General features: G+C 36.3%; 1 protein-coding gene across 2 annotated transcripts in view; it reads left to right on the top strand.

Moving 5' to 3' along the window:
- Window positions 1-23,818, top strand: part of LOC128217350 (sodium- and chloride-dependent creatine transporter 1-like) — a 36,418-nt gene that overhangs the window by 3,070 nt on the left and 9,530 nt on the right. The window contains exons 2-8 of one of the 2 annotated variants that reach the window (XM_052924454.1): window positions 2,947-3,081; window positions 3,665-3,818; window positions 10,033-10,128; window positions 15,846-15,978; window positions 16,739-16,873; window positions 17,565-17,668; window positions 18,457-18,581. In XM_052924454.1, the coding sequence (XP_052780414.1) occupies window positions 2,947-3,081; window positions 3,665-3,818; window positions 10,033-10,128; window positions 15,846-15,978; window positions 16,739-16,873; window positions 17,565-17,668; window positions 18,457-18,581 (882 nt within the window). The remainder of the gene's footprint in view (window positions 1-2,946; window positions 3,082-3,664; window positions 3,819-10,032; window positions 10,129-15,845; window positions 15,979-16,738; window positions 16,874-17,564; window positions 17,669-18,456; window positions 18,582-23,818) is intronic. The other variant, XM_052924455.1, reaches the window with a different exon arrangement.

Here is a 23,818-nt window from a genome sequence, read left to right as displayed (position 1 = left end):
ATTCATCACAAGCAGATGCTGTTCAATGTCCCAGCATCATTACTCACAAGCAGATGCTGCTCAATGTCCAAGCATCGTTCATCACAAGCAGATGCTGTTCAATGTCCCAGCATCATTCATCACAAGCAGATGCTGTTCAATGTCCCAGCAACATTCATTACAAGGAGATGCTCATTGTTCCAGCATCATTCATCACAAGCAGATACTGCTCAATGTCCCAGCATAGTTCATCACAAGGAGATGCTGCTCAATGTCCCAGCAAAGTTCATCACAAGCAGATGCTGCTCAATGGCTCAGCATAGTTCATCACAAGCAGATGCTGCTTAATGTCCCAGCATAGTTCATCACAAGCAGATACTGCTCAATGTCCCAGCATAGTTCATCACAAGCAGATGCTGCTCAATGTCGCTGTATCATTCATCACAAGCAGATGCTTCTCGATGTCACAGCATAGTTCATCGCAAGCAGATACTGCTCAATGTCCCAGCATCATTCATCACAAGCAGATGCTGCTCAATGTCCCAGCATAGTTCATCACAAGCAGATACTGCTCAATGTCCCAGCATCATTCATCACAAGCAGATGCTGCTCAATGTCCCAGCATCATTCATCACAAGCAGATACTGCTCAATGTCCCAGCATCATTCATCACAAGCAGATGCTTCTCAATGTCCCAGCATCATTCATCACAAGCAGATGCTGTTCAATGTCCAAGCATCATTCATCACAAGCAGATACTGCTCAATGTCCAGATACTGCTTAATGTCCCAGCATCATTCATCACAAGCAGATGCTGCTCAATGTCCCAGCATCATTCATCACAAGCAGGTGCTGCTCAATGTCCCAGCATCATACATAACAAGGAGATGCTCATTGTTCCAGCATCATTCATCACAAGCAGATACTGCTCAATGTCCCAGCATAGTTCATCACAAGGAGATGCTGCTCAATGTCCCAGCAAAGTTCATCACAAGCAGATGCTGCTCAATGTCTCAGCATAGTTCATCACAAGAAGATGCTGCTTAATGTCCCAGCATAGTTCATCACAAGCAGATACTGCTCAATGTCCCAGCATAGTTCATCACAAGCAGATGCTGCTCAATGTCGCTGTATCATTCATCACAATCAGATGCTGCTCGATGTCACAGCATAGTTCATCGCAAGCAGATACTGCTCAATGTCCCAGCATCATTCATCACAAGCAGATGCTGCTCAATGTCCCAGCATAGTTCATCACAAGCAGATACTGCTCAATGTCCCAGCATCATTCATCACAAGCAGATGCTGCTCAATGTCACAGCATCATTCATCACAAGCAGATACTGCTCAATGTCCCAGCATAGTTCATCACAAGCAGATGCTGCTCAATGCCCCAGCATCATTCATCACAAGCAGATGCTGTTCAATGTCCAAGCATCATTCATCACAAGCAGATACTGCTCAATGTCCAGATACTGCTTAATGTCCCAGCATCATTCATCACAAGCAGATGCTGCTCAATGTCCCAGCATCATTCATCACAAGCAGGTGCTGCTCAATGTCCCAGCATCATACATTACAAGCAGATGCTGTTCAATATCACAGCAGCATTCATCACAAGGAGATGCTCAATGTCCCAGCATCGTTCTTCACAGTCAGATGCTGTTCAATGTCCCAGCATCATTCATCACAAGGAGATGCTCAATGTCCCAGCATCGTTCTTCACAGTCAGATGCTGTTCAATGTCCCAGCATCATTCATCACAGGCAGATACTGCTCAATGTCTCAGCATTATTCCTCACAAGCAGACGCTGTTCAGTGTCCCAGCATAGTTTATCACAAGCAGATCAATATTAGTTTTAAATTGTAACGCAGCTATTTAAATCCATTTTATTGTTTGTGCAGATCGAATTGTATAGATATCTACCGATTCGAAGCAGAAAGCATGAATTATGTAACTTACATGTCATTTATTACGATTGAATGGTCTGGCAAATTTGTTCTAGATTCATGACATTGCGCAGACAATTTGGGCTGAGCTTTGTTAAGGAAGTCGTGATAGCAAGATAAATACTGTAGGTGTACTTTTAACGAATTCAATTCAACTTCGAAAATGTTATTAGATTAAAAAGACACCCAAGTTAAATTGCGTGCATTTACAGTGCAGTGCGGTTGGGCAATGGATCACTACTTGTACCTATATTATCTTATCTAATGGGTGTTACCAATCTTGGTGTATTTTAAGGGGCATTCCTGATTGATTCTATACGTGTTGTGCTTGCTAACATGTGGGGTTAAAACCGTGGTGTGTTTTAGGGGCATATCTGATCAAAATATGACAGGGATATTCCTGATCTGAACAAAACCACGATGCGGGGTACCAATCTTGGTGTATTACAGGGGCATACTTTATCAAATACCTGTTGAGCATGCTTACATGCGGGGTACCAATCTTGGTGTATTACAGGGGCATACCTTATCCCATACCTGTTGTACATGCTTACATGCGGGGTACCAATCTTGGTGTATTAGAGGGGCATTTCTTATCCCATACCTGTTGAGCATGCTCACATGCGGGGTACCAATCTTGGTGTATTACAGGGGCATACCTTATCCCATACCTGTTGTGCATGCTTACATGCGGGGTACCAATCTTGGTGTATTACAGGGGCATTTCTTATCCCATACCTGTTGTGCATGCTTACATGCGGGGTACCAATCTTGGTGTATTACAGGGGCATTTCTTAACCAATACCTGTTCACCAGGCTTACATGCGGGTACCAATATTTGGTATTACAAGGGCATACCTGATCCCATACCTGTTGAGTATTCTGACATACGGGGTACTAATCTTGGTGTATTTCCGGGGCATTTCTTAACCTATACCTATTGTGCATGCTACCATGAGGGGTACCAATCTTGGTGTATATCAAGGGATTTCAATAACAGTTCTTGATTTATTTCAGGGGCTTTTCTGATCCCATACCTGGTGTGTATGCTGACATGCGGGATACCAATCTTCCTAATAGAGCTTGGACTAGGCCAGTACACCAGCATCAGCAGCCTTCAAGCATGGGGGCGTCTAGCACCGGCTTTCAAAGGTAGCGTTCTTATGGAATACTAAAGTTAGCTTTTAAAGAAAAAACGGTATAGATTCAATAGTTTTCTGACATATTAGACGGCGTATAAAAACAACATATACGTATTTGATATATTTTAGCTTTACCCAAAATAAACCATTTGTTTTGCATAGCAAAAGTCTTAGAAGAGACGCGCTCTTCGTAAACTAATGGAAATATTGGGTTATTTACTCGTCATGCTAAGCGATAAAAACTGAACGCTTGGCAAAGTTAATAAAATTACACAAAGGCACATGTAATGAAAAGTTACTATATCAACTCAAATGTACATGTAAACTAATGGAAATATTGTGTCATTTACTTGTCATGCTAAGCAATAAAAACTAAACGCTTGGCAAAGTTAATAAAATAACACAAAGGCAATGTAATTTAAAGTTACAATATCAACTAAAAAGTACTTCTATTTTCAATTAAAAATAATGTATTCACACTTGAAAAGTACAAGACCTGCAGAAATTTAACAATAGTCTGCTACCAGGAGAACGGTGTTACCGATGTTCATTTCTATATCACTTTATACTGTTGTGTCTTTCTCCTCTCCCAGGTATCGGCGTGTCTTTGCTTCTGGTGACTTTCTACCTGAACATCTACTACATCATCATCCTCGCTTGGGCAGCTCGCTACCTTGTCGCCTCCCTAGCATCTGTGGCTGGTGAGCTGCCTTGGGCCTCATGTGGTAACCACTGGAATACTAACAGGTAGGGGCGAGGCTGGGTCTCATTTGTTTGATATATACCTGTACTACTTTATTAAGTTTTATAGTTTTCACTTGAGCCGTCCGCTACCTGGTCGCCTCCCTAGCATATGTGCCCGGTGAGCTGCCATGGGCCTCGAACCCGGGTCGCCTTGTTGGACTTTATGTTTTTGAAATCTTTTTTTTCACGGAAATGCATATGTAAACACTAATAGTATAATCATTTTACTCTTTGATACCAAAAATGCAGGAAAAAATGGGATTCAGTTTGGGTTAGCGAGCCCACGCCGGTAAAGTCAAGAAAAAATAGATAACTGACACCTTAACCGCTCGCCCACAATGACTCATACACTACCCGTTGGTATTTTAACATGGAACCCTCTTTTGAATCGTGTTACGAACGCTTTTCAAAATAGTAAACTTTACAGACAACATGTGGGTCAAGTGCATTAAATAAAACACGGCAAGTCCCTTTAAGAATTGATGCAAATATGTTCGAACATTGCTCCAATCTCGTCCGTTTCCCCTGTTGACATCCCCGGGGATGGGGAAACAAATACCATTTTTATGTTTAATGTCACAGGAGTTTTAACGAAAGTATGAGTTATTGAATAAGGTCGTATAAAACAAAACAGAACATTTCAAGAACATGGTATAGCTTCTGTTAAAAAAAATCATCGGGATGTGAGAGGGGGTGGCACAATTCAAGTAAAAGGACTCGCTCACGTTTTTTGGACCATTTTTTTCACAGTAATGCAAAAAAACAATGATATTACAATTTTCCATGTGCGTATTTATCGATTGTTTTAAGAATCAGTTTCTTTCGTACCTGAATTTACGGAAGAGTTGTTTCTCCTTAATGGAACCGCTTTTGTTAAACCTGTCATTAAGCCATCCGGACCACAAATAGACCTGTCATTGTGACATTGGTAGTTGTATTTATGATTGTAGTTGTATATATATATATATGCCTGGTAACCCTATGTTCGTGTATAAGGAAAATGAATTGCATGCTGAATACAACTATGTAAAATAAATGACCATAAATACACATGATACAGTATAGTTATCATTACTGAATGCTCATTTTTTTCAATTGCAATCAGGTGTAGTGACATATTTGCAATTTTCAAGGCAAGAAAACAGATTATAATAATTATGAATATGGGTTTATTGTAACCAATTCATGATCTATGCATCAAACCCTTTCAAATGAGTACAAAACAATAAAGGGACCTCGTTAAAATGTTTGTGCATTTGATACATTAAAACACATGGCTATATCGAAGCGAGTATTTTGCTTAAAGTTTATTTTGTTATAATTAGTTTATACATTTCGAACAAAAGATACGATCGCAGTATGCAGATACGATCGCCTTATACAGATACGATCACCTTATACAGATACGATCACATTATGCAGATACGATCACCTTATATAGATACGATCGCCTTATACAGATACGATCACCTTATACAGATACGATCGCAGTATGCAGATACAATCACCTTATACAGATACGATCACCTTACAAATATGATCACCTTATACAGATACGATCACCTTATACAGATACGATCACATTATACAGATACGATCACATTATACAGATACGATCACCTTATACAGATACGATCACATTATACAGATACGATCACCTTATACAGATACGATCACATTATGCAGATACGATCACCTTATACAGATACGATCACATTATACAGATACGATCACCTTATACAGATACGATCACCTTATACAGATACGATCACATTATGCAGATACGATCACCTTATACAGATACGATCACATTATGCAGATACGATCACCTTATACAGATACGATCACATTATACAGATACGATCACCTTATACAGATACGATCACCTTATACAGATACGATCACATTATGCAGATACGATCACATTATACAGATACGATCACATTATACAGATACGATCACATTATACAGATACGATCACCTTATACAGATACGATCACATTATACAGATACGATCACATTATACAGATATGATCACCTTATACAGATACGATCACAATACACAGATACGATCACAATACACAGATACGATCACATTATACAGATACGATCAGCTTATACAGATACGATCACATTATACAGATACGACTACATTATACAGATATGATCACCTTATACAGATACGATCACAATACACAGATACGATCACAATACACAGATACGATAACAATACACAGATATGATCACATTATGCAGACACGTCATTTAGATAAGTTCAATAATTATGCAAAACACGATTTGAGTGCAGGTATCGTATTTTATGCAACTTAACTTAAACAAAAATGTTTTAGTAAATATGAACAACTTTTTTTAGCGACATAAATCATCTTTACGATAAATCGCTTTAACGAGAATAAAAAACATTTTGAGTTTGAGTATTGCTATATTGGTATGTGGTAAAATGAGTTGATATTGAGATTGCAAAATGACTGAAATATTTCTATGATATCTATAGGGCCTTGGGTCAGACAAGACATCAGATGCGCTTTACACACATTTATACGAATATATAAAGAAATGTAAACAAAATCATTCAATAGAATATCAACATCTTTTTGCTCATAATGTTATTCAAAGCTTAGTGTATAGCATTCATATCAAATTGCAATGCGAGGCTATAGTTTCCGCAAGAGAGAACATGAGATAGAGGAGTTGGGTTTAAAGCAATCCATTTTCTTTTTTTTAGTTAACAAAGCTACGGGGTACAATATTAATAGACGTAAATGACTTAAGTGCAAAGAAAATTGAATGTAAATTCAATGTTCTACACAATGTTTTACAGATCTGTAGTCGACACACAAGATATATCAATGCAATAACGATTCATTAATCTCGATTCAAGGGCAGAGAGCGGAAAGGGTCTATCTACTTATTTATTTAATGGCTCTTATAACCGCACTAACACTTCAATATGTTTAAACTGAAGTTTTCTCTTGTAATTAATATAGCATATTATTACCGTATTTATTTGAAGTATAGGCCTTCACCAAAAAAAAGATATATTTTGTGGTGAAGTGCGACATTAAAAAGTGAACAATTTCAATAATCGTAAAACGGCACAAGTATTAAAATGTAGTGTTCAGACAGTAATAATATCTGCATTTAAAATCATCAACTATGTATTTGGCAATGTACTTTATGTGGACGCCTTACTCCACAGCCATAAGTCTGTAGAATAAGTGTTTGTCAACAATAAAAATGATATACGGTAGGTTTTGTAAATAAGAAAATATCACAATGGTAAATACTATGGACAAATCATGAACAAATGAAATTCGTCTGCGACTATGAAAACATTTTCGTTTATACAGTATCTACAATATAAAAGAAATCTTTGTAGGTTCCATAATGTCTACCAAATGGAAAGGGAACGTTCATGGATTAACAAAGATATAAAATTAAAGTTTGTAATTAATAGCCTTAGGCGAGGTATTTATACGTTGATGAGCATCCAGGAGTCTGCGGGTCGTTTTAACAAGATCTTAGATGATTTGGGCCATAAATTGAAAATTGCTTAGGGTCATACTTTCGTTATTTGTTACATATTTGTGTTAATTGAACCAGAATTTAAATAAACACAAAGTTGAGGAAATCAAATAAACAAATGTGCTGACATGTGTGACCTTTATACAGATTTAATATACTATTAATTGAAGTTTCAACGAAAATCCATTATTGAATCGGCCCCTGCCTTCGATGAATAAAGTTGGTCGATCGGTCGCGAACTTGGACGACATCCAATGTGGTTCTACATTAAATAAGCTTTTAAAACCGGATGCAATTTCAGTGCGTGCTTGGTCTCAATCGGTTGTTACAAAGACGATTCAATTTGACCCTTGGACCAAACGACTTCATATAATATTGTGTCCATGGCCCTTAAATCAGTAAAAAAATAAGGAAATTATGGTAGGGTATCTTTAGAAATTATTTTATGAATGATTAAATAGTTTACTTTCAACATCTTCATAGTCATTAAATATCACTAGACAGGGCATTTATTCAAGTCACAATAAATATCACAACTATATAATTATAAGCATAATTATTAATCAACTATTACGTATTTGACGAGATACAGAGACAATTGCTGTACCAATACCGGATAATTGAAGACAATATATGCCAGAATTCGCTCAATATCGACCAAACTCGGCCAATATCAACAAAACTCGCCTAATATGTGTTTCCTCCGTTTTGATTGGCTACAAAACTCGCCTAACATAGGATTGGAGAAATGGGCCATTTTCATTGGCTGTCGAAACTCGCCTAATATGAGAAATATGCTGGAAATTATTTTTAAAGGTAGCCATTTTGTTTTCCGTTTTCCGGCTGTTTTGTAAAATTTGTGCATCGTATACTGTAACTCTGTTTGGAATACTTGAACCTATTGCATAATTAAACCACTTTGTACGGTTTGATATTACAGTTGTATTTAATCCTTTGGTGGATTTTACGACTACGCCTATTATGATTTTGTACACCAAAAAAATGGACGACGAAGCTGAAACATTTGACGTTTTAGCAAACGATCTACGAAATTAAGACGATAAGACATGCTTCCTTACGACGTACAGTGCTTTATTCATAAAAATGTGCAATGTCACTTTAAGGATGCATGTCAAAATCAGCAAAGTCAAGACACCATGAATGGATAAGGGATAAATACGGCTTCAATGTGAACTAAAGGTTAGTTATAAGAATGTTTTTAACCAAAATGGTAATAGTTAATTAATAAAATACTTATTTATTAGGTGATTTCATATTGGTCAAGTTATTTGTCCTCGGTCAGCTGTATTTGCCTTCGCTCTTTCGGGTTCAGGCAATTACAGCTAACCTCGGACAAATAACTAGGCCAATATGAAATCACCTAATTAATAACATTATAATATGGTAATGGTGGCCATTTTAGCGGCAATATTGTATGAATCCAGAGTGGGTCCAATGCTTTAAAATTCATATTCATATTTTCGTCAACTGTACCAAGTTTTAAAGTGTTATTCCAATGTTGTTGTTTTTTTTAAATATGACCAGACTCATACAATAATTGGCGCATACGATACCTATAACATAACATACGATACTTGTTGTATAACATAAAATAGTTGGCATATTTATTTGTCATACCAAACAGAAAATAACAGTTATCACTTTATGCTTCCAAAAATCAAGCATTTAGCCACGTCCTATAAGTATGTGAATGAATTGCTTCTCAAAACATATCAATTCTAAATAATGTATATTGGTTTGTTTAAGAAGTTGCTATGTAAGTAAGAATGACAAAGTAGCTGTCTCGAAATTAGTTTATATATGTTCTGAACACTTTATAACTCGATCAAATATGACATTTGACAGATTGTTTGACCTACTTGTTTTGTAACGTTTTTTGTAAGCCCCGTATGACATGTGCATACAGTTTAACTCATTTATATCAGTACTGTAAGCCATGGGATAATTTAAAGCGTTTGAGCTATTGTCCTTTATCATATGAAATAACTCTATAAGAAAGCTTCAAATTTGAATATGAATGCTGACCACTACCGAAATGTATAAAAACCTTAAAAAGCGTCAAGATGACGAGGTATTTTGACATAATACGTCTGGGCTTAATTTATTCTTCTTGGATACTGATTTATTTAGTAAGACAGACAAAATACAGGCATAGGCTTCAAACGGTTCCTTCCCGAGTACAGTAATGAAGGCCCCCCATCCCTGTCGCTCCAGTAAGTCAATGGGTTTGCCAGACTATGCCTACTTTCCATCGGTCTCTCTAAGGAGTCTAGTAAGTATTGCATGGAGTTGAAAGTGGCTTATTTCTGCCATCAAATTAGCAAATTATACACTTACGGTACAAACACTATATGTTCCTAGGATCAGAACATATATCTTTGCCTAATTCTCAGTATATCAAATTATTCTGTGTTGACAGTTTCACTCCTAATACGTGTTTTTTATTGAAAATGAAGGTGATTTTTTTTTCAATTCTGCTGAACGAGACTGATGAAGTCAGCTCAATCTTTGTAAGTGGTGCCATCATGTGTCTGTGGGAATGTAGAGACTACAACAAAATTGCTAATTATTGGGGACGAAAGTGAGAAAGTTAATATATTCTATACTTCATCAGTCTAGTTCAGCACCCACCCACTTCCTCTATTTTCAGTTGTTTCACAAGATTTTCTGAAAGTGGGAATGTCTCGTTTGGAAACGAATCCCATGCTCTGAACGGCACCACCGACGCTGTCATTGAATATTGGGAGTAAGTAAAGGCCATGGTATTTTATAGCTTTGTTAACAAAATTGTCAATAGAATTTGTCCAACACCTGGAAGTAAAAAATCACAGAAAAATTCCCCCGTTTTCTTGGAGGATGGGGAATTCTAAAGAGAAAAACATAGCAATATCAATTTAAATTTCATATGGTTTGTTTTTGGAAAATACCGTAAAACTCATGGTTTGTTTAGTAAACCAAGAAATAAAAGATTAGTGCCCCAAATCTGCTTGTACTTTATGCCTTTGCGTAGAGGAAATTACTCGTAATTTCATTATCTACGGTCTGGTTAGATTTGTTATCTAATTTGATTCTCTTCTTATTATTACCAATTTAAATAGCAGCAGTTGAACTTGTTATGGTATATTATGTATCCCGAGTTTAACACGTTAGTAGCAAAGACGGATAATTAAACTAATTTACGGCTTCAATCATGCTTACAGTTCCGCGTTAGATGCAAGTTGAGATATTCGGCAGAGGCATTTTGTACTTTTTCAAGTTTGTGGCAGTTCTAATAACTGTTTAAAAGATTGGCGTTAGATGCAATATGATATTTAGATGCAATATGATATTTTTACAGAGTTATACTGTAATCATTCAAGAATGGGACAGTCATGTTTAGTCTTCCGTTGTATTCTTATTTAAATTCATCATAACTTATATTCCATTTGACCTTTTAATTTCGATCCGAGATTAAGACAGAAACATCTATGGTGTTGAAGAATAGAAAATGAGAGTTGAACTGTGAAGTGAGAATAATAAAGACGTACGAAAGACAAATCTTTTACTGTTTTAATATCAAATAAATGGAAATACTTTTGATCATTGGACCATATGAGTCAATACATTCAACACGAGTATCTCTATTCACATTACATCGTTTTCCTTTCAAATCAAATCAAATCAAAATCTTTATTTCCTCCTAAAAGGAGATATGCAAACATATGTACAAATATATATATCTAATTTCTAAAGCATTTCAAAGAAACATATCAGCAATGTGTAATTACAAATAAATAATAATAATAATAACTATTACAAATAACGTGTGACCATACATAATCCCAATTAGTGGGCATCGTCATCATACAGCAATACAATATGTTCGTAACAATTTACACACATGACAGACAGTCACTAATAAATTGGAACGATATCAGGAGAAAGTCCTTATTGTCATTATTGTCAAGCAGTGGCGCTAAAGGTGCACCCATCAGTTTCATAATAAACATGTATTCGTCCAATTGAAGTATTTCTGATACAAACACAATGCCGAAACATGAAATAGCGCACACATATTTAGTTCGCAATTCAGTTGTTGCTGCACATTCGCTGACTAGGTGAACAATTTTGTCCGTGGTTTGGACATTACAGATTTGACAAAGTGTTAGAGAGTCAAGTCGACAGCTGCGACACCATTGTAAAATTCTGAAGCGAGCAAAGTCAGAGTCTGTCATAATTCTGTATCTCCACCTTTCAGTCTCGTATCTATACACTAATTGCTTGACAGTTCTTTTCCATACATACTTACTCGGCAATGTTGTCGGATCTACTAAAACATTGTTAATAACAGAATGAAGATCGTATTTACAGAGTGTGTTACAAATATCTGGAATAAAACCATACTTTATGGTAGTGTTACAAGATATGAATGACAAATATCTGTGTATAAAAATATTTCGACATGTACTTTTACAATCAAGGCTTAATATCTTGTGTAAAACACAAGTTTCCTAATAATCACATCACAGGTAAGCTTTTGCAGTCCAACCATTGCTTCACACATATCTGATATTGTCGAAATATGAAAACCCTGTATTTTTTTAACAATGAAATGCTGACATTTGTCAATAGTATACATGTTATGCGCAGTAAGGTTACACCATAATTTACAACCATAAAGAGTTATAGGCTTGATTATTTTCTTGTAAAGATCGGCGCTTACCAAAGGCTTCACTCCGAAAGGGTGGACACCCTGTGCAGCCATAGAAAAAAATGCATTTTTAGCCTTTTGCAGTCTTTCCTGAAATCTTAACGAAAACTTTAAATTGGAATCCTGTCTAATTCCTAAGTGGTTTACATTGTCTGCTTGATCTATACATATATCTCCATAAAGGATTCCTACAACTGGTATCGTCCTTTTACTTGTAAAGGCCACAACGCTTGATTTGGCTACGCTTATATCCATTTTCCAGTCTGCAATAAAAGTACACAATGTCTATTAACTTCTGGAGGTAAAGGGGGGTAACTGCAATCAGTGCTATATCGTCCGCGAATGATGGGTTACCTGCCTTGACTGACATGACACTGCTTCCGTAGTTACTGTTCTCGAGTGTGACGAGTAGTTCTTTGATGTATACTAAATAGAAAAAAGTTGACAAAACTCCTCCCTGCCGAACTAAGCGTTTAACGTTAATGGCCTTTGATGTACTCCCGTTTGTGCGAACTACGCATTTACGACTGCTGTATGATTGTATTATTCAGCGCAAGAGTTTTCTACATATTCCCATCTGTCCAAGTTTGTAAAATAGACCACCGTGCCACACCGAATCGAACGCAGCTTTCTGGTCGAGACCAGCGGTGTATGCATTACTGCCACTCTCAATCTGTGTATAAACTGTTTCCTGGAGGTTGAATGCAGTTGTAATTCAGCTAAGTCCTTTCTGGAAGCCTTGTTGCTGTGCCGACGGAAATGGTAAATTAGAGGTGGTCACATGGTTGTTAATTCTTGTCAGCAGTATCCGCTCAAATATTTTACAGGTACACGAAAGTAACGAGACAGGTCTATAGCTGTTAGGGTCGCTTTTAGTTTTACCCTTTCCTTTGTATATGGGAATAATTATGCTAGATTTCCATATATCTGGGACTTTCTCGTTACGTAACACAGAGTTAAAAAGCTTGATAAGCGCATCTCGAATAATCACGCCACCATGTATAATGTGTTCGTTGAGAACATTGTCTATTCCTGGCGATTTCTGTTTCTTAAGAGTATGTATAACGTGGTCTATTTCCTTGATTTCAATGTTTGCTAACAAGTTTGGGTTGTTTAAATTATCATTTGCGGCAAAAATATTTACGCAGTTTAGTGTTTCAATATCGTTTGATGAAAGCGGGTATTCCTGATCAAATACACTTTTGAAGTAATCCTGGAAGCCGTCTACCACTTTATCGTCACTGTACTTGGTGCCATCAATAATTAAATTACTGCAAATATCAGGACGCTTCCCACTTTTACGCTTTAGTGTTTTCCAAAATAACTTGTAGTCAAGTTCAGCGGTTTTGTTAAGCTCATCAAAGTAATTATTTTCGCTCTCATCTTGCTTTTTCCTTTGTATGTTTCGAAAGTTTGCTTTGGCCTGTTTGTACTGTCGGTATGACACATGGTCATTCCCCCTTGGGCGCCCTGCCGCCATTCACATTCTACGCAGGCGCCTCGCGATGGTATGTGCGACCTTAACCTCCTTGCACCAGTAGGGTTAAGCCCTCTTGTTAAACTTACTGACCGGCAAACGACGCGCAGCACTGTGAAGCGCTTCTGTGATCAGAGTGTTCAAAAAGTTCGGGTCGCATTTATCACTTGCTGTTTCTAAAACACATTTAAGGTCACATTGTATAGAGTTTTGATAATTTCCAAACTGTTCGCTAGTACACTTGTGCCAAGCAATGCATGGCCCCTAATGTTTAATGTCTGCGTTTTAGGTTCAACATGAAATGTCATGATAAGCGGAAGATGGTCTGACGTAAATATCTCTTCACTTTCAATTATCTTGAATGATTCTATATGATCTCTGAATGTTGGCTCGATAAATATATAATCCAATATAGATCTAGTTGGTACAAATGTATGAGAATTTTTCGGATTACAGGAGAGTAAATTGTTTTTCCGGATGAAATGTGTGAGCTTTCGTGATTTCTGACTCCCTTTACCACCATCCTAAAGAAACTGGCCGTTGAAGTCCCCTGCGGCTATAACGCTCCCCATTTTGCCGTAGTGGCATATGAATGATTCTAAATCACTTAATACTGATTGGTAAAAATCTAAGTCGTTACACGCTGGTAGGTACGCACAGAATATATATAGAGGCGATGTGTTTAAACACTTAACTTCTATACCTATGATCCTATCACTAGAAATATTCTCAATCAACTCTATACAGTTAGCTAATGATTTTTTGTACATAATTGCTACGCCCGATTTGCCACACGTAATCGATCCATATTGGTCTGAAGTGTTATCGATAGTAACAAATGAGCTATAGTCTTGATGTATGGACTCGAAAAAGGTCGCAGACCGTTGTAACAACTTATGCTTATTAATCAAGCAAATATCAATGTTATGTTTGGTCAACATTTCAGACAAAGGATATGCTGACGACATGATACCACGACAATTCCAGCTTAACAAACTAAACATCAAAAATAGTAGTATAAAAATATAGAGTACAGTAATCATTGGTAACATAGTTAGTTCACAATTGTGTTAAATGTTGCAATATTTATAAACACACTAATGTTGCTCAGTATATGTTTCTCCGATCCCTCCACGATGCCCGTGTATTCTTCGTGTAATCGTAGTTGGGGTCATAGTCGCGAAAAGGTCCGCCCTCGTCTTCCTGTTCATTGTTTTCACTGCGTCGATCCCAATAACAATGATCCTTTATGTCACAATGGTAGCGATCATCGAATCCGGAATCGCCCCTATAGTCCGTTTCATGTCCATATGCCCGGAACCCTCTATCCTTGTGGTCGGGGCGGTTATGTCGTCTGTCACAGTGACGTGGCGGATTGCGCTGCTCGTCCCATTCTTCCCTCGTCACCCACTTCCGGTACTTGATCCCATTTGGCCAAAACATGTCGTCGTTGATGATAGGCTCCAGTTCTTCTGGCACGTTTATTTTAGCTCATGAGCCATTTTTTCCGTAAAACGTTTTCCACAGTGTGACTATCAATATTTGAGATATAGTACGTTTCGGCGTCTTCGGACTGCCGTAAAGTTAGTGTCCGCTGCATCTTGTCTACTAGTATTTGCATTGTCATTTCCTGGATCTTTTTTTCTGGAGTGACACTTATTTCCATGGAAAGACTTTCCGGACGCGCGGTCTGGTTAGATTTGTTATCTAATTTGATTCTCTTCTTATTATTACCAATTTAAATAACAGCAGTTGAACTTGTTATGGTATATTATGTATCCCGAGTTTAACACGTTAGTAGCAAAGACGGATAATTAAACTAAGTTAAGGCTTCAATCATGCTTACAGTTCCGCGTTAGATGCAAGTTGAGATATTCGGCAGAGGCATTTTGTACTTTTTCAAGTTTGTGGCAGTTCTAATAACTGTTTAAAAGATTGGCGTTAGATGCAATATGATATTTAGATGCAATATGATATTTTACAGAGTTATACTGTAATCATTCAAGAATGGGACAGTCATGTTTAGTCTTCCGTTGTATTCTTATTTAAATTCATCATAACTTATATTCCATTTGACCTTTTAATTTCGATCCGAGATTAAGACAGAAACATCTATGGTGTTGAAGAATAGAAAATGAGAGTTGAAATGTGAAGTGAGAATAATAAAGACGTACGAAAGACAAATCTTTTACTGTTTTAATATCAAATAAATGGAAATACTTTTGATCATTGGACCATATGAGTCTATACATTCAACACGAGTATCTCTATTCACATTACATCGTTTTCCTTTTAGGCGACATGTCTTACAGTTATCGGACGGCATTGACTCCCCTGGAAGTGTGGTCTGGGAGCTGGCGTTGTCACTCCTGGTCGTATGGATGCTTGTCTACTTCTGTGTATGGCGGGGCATCAAATGGAGTGGCAAGGTTGGAGTTCTGTTGTTATCACCCTAGCGTTCCAGACTAAAGACTTAAATGTTCAAGACTTAATTGTATTATAAAATCATTACAACTACAGCGCGTTGATGGTTAAAATTGTTAAGCATTTTCGAAATACATGTAACTGGTTTACCTCTAATATGAAAAACCTTTTATCCAACAAAAATGAAAACAAAATTTTCAATACATTAACAATGAGCATTTCTGAGTCTCAAACTTAGACTAAAGACGTAAACGAAAATGCGCCCCACTTAATTCGAACACGAGAATTTGTAATGTCTGTTTGGCGAGGAGTTAAATATTGGATGCATTTTTGTTTTGTTTTATTTTCTCAAAATAAAGAATCATTGGAGACAACATCAATGTTATGTCTCACCCAAGAGGTTTTGGATTTGATCCCATTATGGGCTCTTTTCCATGGGTCGATACAAGGACTGCAGTTCTGGGTTCTGCCTAGAAAACTAGAACTCGGGATGATTCATTAGTAGTCAGCTAACTACATAGTCCAGCTAAAATAAATGAAAAAACTGCAAATTATGTATAAAGTGTGGTCAAAATGCTTTATAGTGTGTTCCAAATGCCATATAAATTGTGTTGTAAATGGTATATTTTAAATGTTACACAAAGTCCCAAAATATATATAAAGAGAGTTCAAAATACTGCATTCAGTGTGTTTCAGAAAATATAAACATTCTGTTCAAAATGTTATATAAAGTGTCTTCCAAAGGCTATATGAAGTGTTTTTCAGGTTGTGTATTTTACTGCCATATTCCCGTACCTGATACTGACAGTGTTGTTCATCCGAGGTGTTACCCTTGATGGGGCAATAGATGGTATCGTGTTTTACCTTCGTCCAGACTTCTCTCGTCTTACGGACCCGCAGGTAGTTAAGACAGGTCGTACGATGTTTTTTAAAGAATACTGTATCTGGAGTTGTTTAAACATGATCAACCTAAATGCATAACTCTCTAAAATACCTATGTCTTGTTGTATAGCACATATAGATGAGTTCACAGAGCGGATCGCCCTCTCCATAAAGAGTGTACAAGTTAAATATTTGTTTAATATGGTGCATCATAAATCACCATTTTAGACTTAATATATAACTATATTGAGGATAGACACCCAGACACCATATTAAGTTTACATCCTTTTGTTTCGGTTCCGGAAGGTGGGGGCGCACGTCCCGAGTTTACCCCCTTTAATGTCAAATCTTGGAACTCACTTGAAACAAAATAGCACAAACGGCTTATTTTTTTCAAATAATTAACTATATTTTAAGTACTTTGTACAATGTATATGTTAACATCTGAAACCTTCGAAATTTATCAATAAAATTATCAAATTCCACCAGTATTCTACCGTTGTTATTTTGCCTTTTATAAAACTGGAAAGATATGCGTATCGTAGATAATTCGGTGTCTAAAGTTTACCGTAAATTACCTCACTCCAATATCAATCTTATCATCAGTTGGCTTAATCTTTGGAACTTTGCCCCGTATTTTCTGTTAAATTATTCAAATGACAACAAGAACAAATATAGGTGGTTTAGATTCCTGTATAATTTTCACCAGGTATGGGTGGATGGAGGGTCCCAAATCATCTTCTCCTATGCCATAGCCTTCGGTGCTATGTTGAATCTCGGCAGCTACAACAAATTCAGCAACAACTTTTACAGGTGAGAAATTGTTACACTTTTCTTTCAAATTGTCCAAATATTTAAGTGTAGTGTTTCTGTTGACGTACATAACATACAATCTTGAGGAGACGGACAACTGCACACTTGCCTCGCATACATGCAATTTCTGGTATCAAAAAGAGTCTGTCTAGCCTGGCTAGCATACTACATATCTGGATAGAAAGATAAATTGATAACTATGGTAAGAACATGTATACCTGTATAGACTTGTATTAAGACTCTTAAGTTAGAATCTTTTTTATCCATGCGCTATCAAACAAAATTGCATTAAGCTTTTTGAATGTTTTGCTTCTTTAAGTTTCCCTGGCACCATTGAAATTCATCATAGACCATATTGAGGAAAATCACCATAGACCATATTGAGAGAAACCATCATAGACCATATTGAGAGAAACCATCATAGACCATATTGAGAGAAACCATCATAGACAATATTGTGAAAAACCATCGTAGACTATATTGAGAAAAACATTATATAGCATTTTTAGCAAAACCATCATATACCATAATGAGCCAAACCATCAAATACCATATTGAGCCAAACCATCAAATACCATATTGAGCCAAACCATCAAAGAACATATTGAGCCAAACCATCAAAGAACATATTGAGCAAAACAATCAAAGACCATTTTGAGCAAAACTTCAATTGAAACTTAATACATTAATAATTGAATTAATCCATATATTGTGTCTCTTCTCTCTTTTTTTCTTATGCAAAAGACATTGTTGTTTATATTTTTACCATTTGCTGTGATCTTTTACAGGGACTGTGTTATCATTTCCACGATAAACAGTTGCACAAGTTTGTTTGGGGGATTCGCCGTCTTCTCTGTCCTTGGGTTCATGGCCCGAGAGCAAAACGTCACTGTTGCTGACGTTGCGCAGTCAGGTATTTTTTATTTTAGGGTACTTATCAGTTTCTGCTTGTTATTAAGCAATACTTTAACGAATACCTCTATACGCTTGCTTTTTGCCACCTCCTCTCACTTATAGTTTAGTTCCAATCTTTCATAAAGGATGCCAATTACATGAATTTAAAATGTTCGACCCTCAACATTTTCCAATTACGAATTATATCGACGTATAATAAAGTTGTTGAGAACAACATACACTGTTCATTTCTGAACAATGCTATTGATCACTAGCGAATATTTACTTCAATAATGGAGAAGAAACGGATAAATTACGACCATAATGCAATATTTCGGACTAGAAATTCTTAAAAAGTTTCAAGGGAGAGTACCCCCAAACCCCCTTACCAACACTTTTATCAAATAAATATATTTCTGTTCTAAGGGAGGGGTGCAAGTCATAAGGTCACGCCCCTATGTGGCACCCCCTCTTATATAAATCTATTTATCTATTACAACTATGTTAGACGAACGATCGAAATCACAATATAGGTAAAGCGATGGCACTGTGTTCTTTTGTTCTTATTTTTAGGTTTTCATTCTTTCAACCTAAACAGCTTGTTTTTTAAACTTTTTTCGGTATTAATTTTACTAGTATCATGTTTAAAAGTGTTTTCTTTCTTTTCGTCCAGATCGGAATGGTAAAAAGTTGAATGGGCGTAACCGTTCTATAACAAAGTGTGGATAACTTAAAATGTTATTATTTCCTACCGCACGCTAGTTCTGCAACGGTGTCCTTGAATGCACAGTACCTGCAACTATATATAATTTCTCTACACATAAGCCTCTTCCAAATGAAATCAGACTAATACGGGGTCACCAAGCCAACCTACAACCGTGATTGTATAGTTGATGTGATCACAAACAGATAGAACTATATTTTGTTTATTCAAATTCAATTTAATTTTGATGACAGCGACTTTCTTTGTTAAAGTGTGTTGAGTTTTGTCTGGAATTTCTTTAAAATGCCTGCTGCAATTTAGCTGTTGTGTAATTGAGTTTCTTAATTTGTTTATACCTTAGACATCATTGTAATTTATGCTAGCACTTGACTTGATTTCTTTACGAATACAAGATACAAAGACGGTCCTTAGATTACGTTGCATCAGATTAATATGTAGATTAAATTGTATACACTTTGGGTTATTTCGTGGGCTCATCTCAAGACTTTGAACTCTATATAGAAGTTACACCAGTCATGTGCTAAGCCCTCGATTTATAACTAGTTGTTGCCAACAGCACCCTGTACTATATGTGCTTTTTATTTTACGTTAAATAAAGAAGTACTATACAGTAACCTTTTCGGAGTGTTTTTTATTATTTTTCGCCCAATTAGTAATATGTGCTTTTTGAGAATTCATTGATGATCTTCAAATTTTCTGTTTATAAATTTTACGTACATGATTGATTCTGACGAATTGACCAATAAACAGTTTCATAGAGTATATTCTTAGTCAATTTACTTTTCCACCAAATTGCTTATTTAATAAGTGTCAGCAGTGAAAGGTAGCATATACTCAGTGTTTGCATTTTTGTGTGAGCCAATGAAAATCGAGCATTTTCAATTTTTCTGTTCATTTAATTTAATTTGATCGATTCTGACGAATGTACCAATAAAATGTTTTTTATCAAGGCTTTCTTGATAAACCAGTGTCAGTAGTAAAAGATAGCATATGTTTGGCGAAAGCATTTTGTAAGTATCAATGACAATCGAAGATTTTCCAAATTGTATGTTCATTAATTGTACGTAGATCGATTCTTACGAATAAAAAAAAACTCTATATATCATAGTGTCCAATTTTGATGATCATCAGAAAAAAGTGCGCGCTAATGTTATGTGAATCGCCAAATTTTAACTCCAACATAACCTTGGTTCTGTAGGTTCAAAACATAAATCCCTTTTAGTAACTTAATTCAAATAGTTTTCTGATTTTAAAGTTAATATCAAAGTAATTTTAACACGGACATGACATATGTACTCTCCTACTGAGGATAACAAAGACTTTGTAACTTTAATTGAAAACAGGTATGGAAAAGCCGAAAAATTACAATGGGTCGGGTAAACCGACCCTTGCTACGAAATAGTCGTCTAGTTATTAAAGAAGTCAGTTGAAAAAATAATATATATATTTTAAGTATGTTTCAAATATGAAGTTTAAAACCTTTAAAACTTTATACAAAATAAATTTTAACAACATTCTCCAATGATGACAATAACATTCTAACATAAATCCTTAAAAAAATAAAAAAAACCTTCCTGCACTACGTGTTTTTGAAAAGGATGGAACTATCACAAAAACATTTATTTTTTTTTGCCTAACTAGAACCATTTAGTTTGATGGGCAAAATAGGGATTTCTTAGGAAAAAACTGCAAAAGAGCAGTTTACACTATTCAGACTCTGACAGTTAATCAATCAGACTTTGACACCTGTTTTTAGCTAAGCTGTTTTTGTATTTCAAGGACATACTTCTTATTATTCATTTCTTCTAAAATTTATCGAGTTTATGACAAGCTTTGTACGAACTGCGTATTCATTACATTATAAATTTGCTAACGTCTGAAGCGTGTAACATAAAAGGTTATCATCCATCATGTATTTTATCTTCTTATGTTTTGAGGCTTAGTCTGAATAATAACGGGGAATTTAGTTCTTTGATAGACATATGATAAGATAAACTCCCTATTAAATGCCTATGAGCGTTGTTGATGCAGGTCAAACTTAACGCTGTTAATGATCAAGTTTGATATTCTTAATACTATATCAGATATATCAAACTGAAGTAACAATCATAGACTCGACATTTAAATGAGTGTTTAAAAACAACTAAAAACCTGTTACAACTTTGCCGCATCTAATTAATGTGTTGTTCTTCGGATTTAACGCACCTTCTTTTAGAAAATGAATTTTAATTTGTATGAAGCAACTGCTCCTTTTTTCACACAAAAATAATCGTAAAAACTATCTAGTGATGCCATGATGTATAAATCAACGTAAAAACTCTTGACGACTTCCGGAACACTGAACCAGTGAAATGAATAATTCATGTTGGTTTGAATACTTATATGAATAATGATGGTTCCCAATATCATTCTAGTAAGTATTCTTTATATTTCAAATGGTTTCGCCTTCGTCCAGTCCTTTGAAAACCAAAATGGAAAAAAATGGATTTTTTTAATTCGCCTCCTTTTTAAATTCCAAAATCAAGAACAAAACATTAAAATGGTGCAACCTGATACTTTTGTACTACCCTGCTACACTTAAACGATCTTGGCTGCGAGTTGTGGGCAGTTTACCACTCGGTCAATGCCAAATGGAAGATATATCTCTATATCTTGTGTGAAACATAACTAGTACCCGGGTTTCTCCGATATTGTCATGGAGGGACTACTGAGATTTTAAACCGCTCAAACTTATCGCCGTATACAAAGCTCAAGGTCAGAGACGGCTTAGTTATTTTTCAATATATTCTACAGTTCACTGACCAATTTTCACTCGAAATAACACTGATTTCTAGTGCTTCACGGGTCCAAACGGCATATATGGGAAGATAGTAGATCAAATAGATTCAGCATCTTCAGTTGTTTTTAATCACAAACCATTCATCTTTAAAACTTATAAAGATGGAAATAAATAGCCAAGTGTATGAGATCGTGTTACCATGCTTTAATTCACTTTCATGTGTGAATAACAATAAGAGTAAAACATGAAAAAACTGCGTAGTCATCACGCGTTCATCTTCTTACCAGTTTCGTCGTACACAATACCGTATATTTTCTCCGTCCAAAAGCCGTTGGCGGTTCAAGGCGGATTACAAATAAATTGTTGCGACAGAGGGGGTACTTTGAGGAGTAATATAGGGGTTCGTCTACGCCATTTTTTTAGTTTTATCTTAACCTGTACGAAACCGCAGGAATGTATCAGACGGATGATGAGAAAAAACCTTTTAGAAAATATTAATCGTTTCTAAGCATTCAAACACAGAATGAACCTTAATAGCTTATTTGGATAGCATATCCTTCGTTTTACTCAGGATGCAATTTGTCGCATCATACAAAACTTAAGAAAAAATCGAACATTTTTCGTTCAAATGTCAAAGAAATCTTTGCCATCGTAAAATTTACATACATCGTAAACAAAATACCAGAGATGTCAATGAGTAACCGTTTTTAAACAAGCTCAGACATATTGTGGCCAAACAAGCTCAGACATATTGTGGCCAAACAAGCTCAGACATATTGTGGCCAAACAAGCTCAGACATATTGTGGCCAAACAAGCTCAGACATATTGTGCCCATCCGAAGAGAGTTTTCGTGAAATGTCGCGACAATATTGCATGCATATAAAAGGCGATCCTTTTTAGTTATAAATTCTCAATTAAAACAATAAGTTACACACATTAATGAAATTGAAAAACAAAATCAAATAAAACATTATCAGTGAAAAGGTAGCAAAACTGATGTTTTAATCGTTCTTCGAACATTGAGTAATGAATTATTAACATATCTTGCATTTGAAATTATTTTCAGTTAAACCTTTAACCACGCCCCTAAACATCACTTTCTCTACAGACGCCCGTGTCGACCGACTGTAACGGACACGCAGAGTATGTATCTCTTTGTTTTATAGCAGGCCCAGCTCCTAGTTTTTCGGCAGGCCCAGGTCGTAGTTTTTATGGCAGGCCCAGCTCCTTGTTTTTCGGCAGGCCCAGGTCATAGTTTTTATGGCAGACCCGATTCCTAGTTTTAATGGCAGGCCCAGCTCCTAGTTTTTCGGCCGTGGCCGAGGTCGTAGTTTTTATGGCATACCCGGTTTCTAGTTTTATGGCAGGCCCAGCTCCTAGTTTTTCGGCAGGCAGAGGTCCTAGTTTTTATGGCAGGCTCGGTTCCTAGTTTTTATGGCAGGCCCGGTTCCTAGTTTTTATGGCAAGCCCAGGTCCTTGTTGTTGTGGGAGGGCAAAGTCCTGGTTTTTGTATGACACATCATTGGGCGATCACCAAGGTGGTCGTTGATGCCAGGCCTACTTTCGAACTAAATATTGATTGCTTTAACTTTGCAAGAGGTTATTTTTTCGCTTATAAGACTGTCTGTATATCCAGTTATTACAAAACAAATTTTAAACATCGAGAAAATAGCACAAATAATGTATCGTGTATAAACATCAGCGCTGGGGTGATCACTGCGCTGTATTTTAATAAATAGGCATGGTATACGA

Source organism: Mya arenaria, chromosome 14 (genome assembly GCF_026914265.1).
Source record: "Mya arenaria isolate MELC-2E11 chromosome 14, ASM2691426v1".
Lineage (NCBI taxonomy): Eukaryota > Metazoa > Mollusca > Bivalvia > Myida > Myidae > Mya > Mya arenaria.
This window is presented reverse-complemented; position numbering and strand designations above follow the sequence as displayed.